Genomic DNA, 4,093 nt, shown 5'->3' with positions numbered 1-4,093 from the left:
GTAGTGAGGCCGGGAGGGATGGGGCAGGCGAGGCCAGGAGGGATGGGGTAGGTGAGGCCGGGAGGGATGGGGTAGGTGAGGCCAGGAGGGATGGGGTAGGTGAGGCCTGGAGCGATGGGGCCGGGAGGGAGGCAGCCGCACTGGGCCAGAGGAGGGATGGAGTGAAACCAGGTCACAGTTGAGCTGTCATTTGGCTGGGAAGCCGTTCCTAACTGGAGGCTCTGGGTTATATACCCTTCTCATAGGGCCGTGATGGCGAACCTATGACACACGTGTCAGAGGTGACACGCGAACTCATTGTTTTGGTTGATTTTTCTTTGTTAAGTGGCATTTAAATATATAAAATAAATATTAAAAATATGTCTTTGTTTTACTATGGTTGCAAATATCAAAAAATTTCTATATGTGACACAACACCAGAGTTAAGTTAGGGTTTTTCAAAATGCTGAACCTTTTTCTCAAAAGGTTCGCCATCACTGTCCTAGGGGCTCCTACAGCACCACACACACCCCAAAGCAGAGCTCCTAACAGTTGTTTCTATAGACTCATTCAACAAATTCATCAAGGCCCTTGTTCAGTGCTGAGAATACAGGGTTAACAAGACAGGAAGAGTGTTGGCCATGAGCACAGCTGGGAGGAGACACAGACAGTAAACAAGTAAACAAACAAACATAGATATTCAAGTGGTGCTAATTGCATGGGGATAGAGAGAGACAGGTTTTAGGGGGAAGGGACACAGGTGGGAGGGGACAGCCTGGCCACCTCTGATCAATGACGACATGTGAGGACACAGGAGAAGAAGGGGCAAGTATAGCGCCCCCTAGGGTGTAACATGTTCACAGACCAGAAAGGATCCTGTTGTGGCTGGGACAGGGGAAGCAAGGGGGAGGGCAAAGGCAGCAAGGCTGGAACCAGGCAGTGGCCCGATGACACAAGCCTTGTGCTTTTAAGTGGTGGAATGAGGGCCAGAAGAGCGATGGGATCTGACTCACGTTAAGGTCATTCTGGTCAGGGAGAAGCTATAGGCAGGGCAGGCTCAGAAAGGGAGTCTGGAGGCCACTGCCGTCTTCCAGGTGGGAGACCGTGGCAGCTGGCTCTTCAGCTGTTAGCAGAGGAGGTGGGAACGTGTCAGATTCCAGGTACATTTTGAAGGCAGATTAGGCAGAGCTTGCTGAGGAATTGGATGTGGATGAGAGAGAAACGGGACTCAGGTAGGTCCGGGGCCGGTGAATATGGTGTTGCCATCTGCCAACACGGGGAAGAGGGAGAAGCAGGCCTGCGGGCAGGAAGCAGGAGAGCACCTCCAGAGTTTGGTTTTAGACAAATGTGAGGTCCTCGGAGGTAGCAGGTGGGGATGTTGACGAGGCGGGAGGATGTGTGAATCAGGTGCTCGGGGAGGAGACGGGGCTCGATGGGAAACCAGACGCACTTTCGGCATAAAGATGCTGTTTCTAAGCCCGAGGCCAGATGAATCCCCCAGGAAACGAGCGGATGGAGACGAGGTCTGAGCATTAAACCTCAAAGGTGAGTGAGAAGAAACAGCCTAGAAAGAGGAGAAGCAGGGGAGGTGGCGTCCTGGCAGCCAGGGAAGAGCAGGTGCAGGAAGGAAGGGCGGTCAGAGGACAAGTGCTGCTGGAGGGTCACGTGAACGAACAGAAATGACCACTGGGTGAGGGTCACTGTCCCTGGGACAGGCAGAGTCAGTGGTGCGGCAGCTTCGTGGAAACAGGCTGGGAGGAAGGAGAGAAAGCAGGTGCACACAACTACTTTGAAGAAATTTGCTCCTTTGAAGAAAATAGCCGGTTTGGCTCAGGGGATAGAGCATCGGCCTGTGGACTAAAAGTTCCCAGATTTAATTCTGGTCAAGGGCACATGCCTGGGTTTCAGGCTCAATCCTTATAGGGGGTGTGCAGGAGGCAGCCAATCAATGATTCTCTCTCATCATTGATGTTTCCATCTCTCTCTCCCTCTCCCTTCCCCTCTGAAATCAATTATTTATAAACACACACACACACACATATATATATTTTTAAACAGAAAGAAATTTGCTATAAAGGAGAGCATGATGCCACGGCTAGGGAGCACATGGCATAAAGAAAAAGTGTTTTAAGATGTGAAATATTACAGCACGTTTATATGCTGATGGCAATGATCCAGTAGGGGGCAGTGCATGTAGGTTAAGAAAACTACATTAGGCAGAAGGGCCATAAATTCTTCACATGACTCGAAAAGCAATAATTCCTAATTACACAAAATGCTGATTAAAAAAATAAAAGATATTCACTTTCTAACTTTCAAAAATTAGAATGATTCTAGTAAATGGGTAAAAGAAATCTTACAGGCATATCTGTAGTAATCAGAAGTTGGTCCAAAGCAAAATAAATTGTAAAACTTTGAGAAATATCATTTTAACATGCAAAAGCCAAGAGTTTATCATAAAAATGCCATTTAAAATATCATATTTCATAAAACTGGCCTTTCTAGATGATGCAATGCAACTCAAGATGAAAATGTCTAAACTAATTCTTTTCTCCAATTCCCATGAGCAGGATATACTTACAGGCTGCACTGGTTTAGTCTGTAAAACTTGTGCCTCGCCACACAGAGTCTCCACATGTATTTTGCTGTTTCCATGTCTTCCTAGTAAGTAAAATATGCATAGAATAGATGAAAGCACATTTACAACGTGATACAGAGTTTATCTGGGGACAAGACGTAATCATGTCAAGTCACTTTAAACACACTGGGACTCTTTCATTTCCCAATACTGTGTCTTCACAGGAATGTGAAGGATAATTAGGATTTAAATTATGAAGACAAAAAAAATCTATTCAAACAGTGTGATTCTTGTATTAAACAGCTTCAAAATGACTTAGAAATTTAAAACTTATGAAAATGTCAACTTTCATTTTGACAAATAGATAACTCAAAGACATTTTTATTTATTTTTTTTAAATATATTTTATTGATTTTTTACAGAGAGGAAGGGAGAGGGATAGAGAGTCAGAAACATCGATGAGAGAGAAACATCGATCAGCTGCCTCCTACACACTCCCTACTGGGTATGTCCCAGCAACCAAGGTACATGCCCTTGGCCGGAATCGAACCCGGGACCCTTGAGTCCACAGGCTGATGCTCTATCCACTCAGCCAAACCAGTTAGGGCTCAAAGACATTTTTAAACAAAACATTTGACTCAGTGACTCAATACTGCCATGTGTCAAGGGAGCAAAAGCAAATACCTGTGAAATAATCTTTCTACAGAGCCATTCACTTCATGGAAATTAAGATATTAGTGCTCACTTTCTCCCCTAAGTAGGTGCTTAAATTTAGTAGTTATCTAAGGATTCATTCAACAATATTCACTGAGCAATTACTTTTGTCAAATGCACTATTAGGACAAAACTACCATTATGTAAAATGTTGTAAAATTTTATTTTATAAAACTGTAAAATATTATCATTTTAATGCCACCCACCCCCTTCTCCCCCAAACACACACACAGAGACGCTAACGTGTTACCTTTCGGGGGAAAAATATTCCATGCTATTCCTACTGCCCACTCACCGTTTGAAACTGGATGGTCTCCTCTTTACTCGCCAGCTCTAAGGCAAAGAACGACTTATTGTGGGACATGTTAGCAATATCGTGCCACCTAGAGAACAACAAACAGAACATGGCAATGTGAGTGCTCATGCGCACGCCAAGGAGGTGGAACATGTGATTTCCACGTTTGAGCTTGATACATCAATTAATATTGGATTGTCTCGGAAACAAAACAGTTGTTTTAATCCTCTAGCATGCATTTTCTCATTGAAGTGATAACACACAGCCGCAAAAAGTAAGTGCAAAAGAAGGCTTGAAAATGTAAAATCTATTTACCCCCATTTGTCAGACTAGTTAGATCAAAGATCCCCGTATTAACTGGTTGCCAATGACCCCTTCCTTCGTTCAGCAAACGTCTTACAAAGATGCATCATGGCAAGGTCAGGACTATGTTAGGTCCCAGGGACGCCAAGGTCAGTGGGGCTCCGTGCTTCCCTAGAAAGGCGCACACCTGGTTGCAGGTTTGCTTCCCATTCCGCGTGCGGGAA

At 44.9% G+C, this 4,093-nt stretch overlaps 1 protein-coding gene across 1 annotated transcript in view; it reads right to left on the bottom strand.

Annotated features, from left to right (window-relative positions):
- Nucleotides 1-4,093, bottom strand: part of PTPN21 (protein tyrosine phosphatase, non-receptor type 21) — a 65,345-nt gene that overhangs the window by 29,076 nt on the left and 32,176 nt on the right. Inside the window, exons 7-8 of the mRNA XM_015571307.1 lie at nt 3,567-3,654; nt 2,561-2,640 (exon numbers count right to left, since the gene is read on the bottom strand). Of these exons, the coding sequence (XP_015426793.1) occupies nt 2,561-2,640; nt 3,567-3,654 (168 nt within the window). The remainder of the gene's footprint in view (nt 1-2,560; nt 2,641-3,566; nt 3,655-4,093) is intronic.

The sequence above is a fragment of the Myotis davidii genome, unplaced genomic scaffold (assembly GCF_000327345.1).
Source record: "Myotis davidii unplaced genomic scaffold, ASM32734v1 scaffold732, whole genome shotgun sequence".
NCBI lineage: Eukaryota > Metazoa > Chordata > Mammalia > Chiroptera > Vespertilionidae > Myotis > Myotis davidii.
Note: the sequence above shows the minus strand (reverse complement) of the source record. Positions and strands in the feature narration are given on the sequence as shown.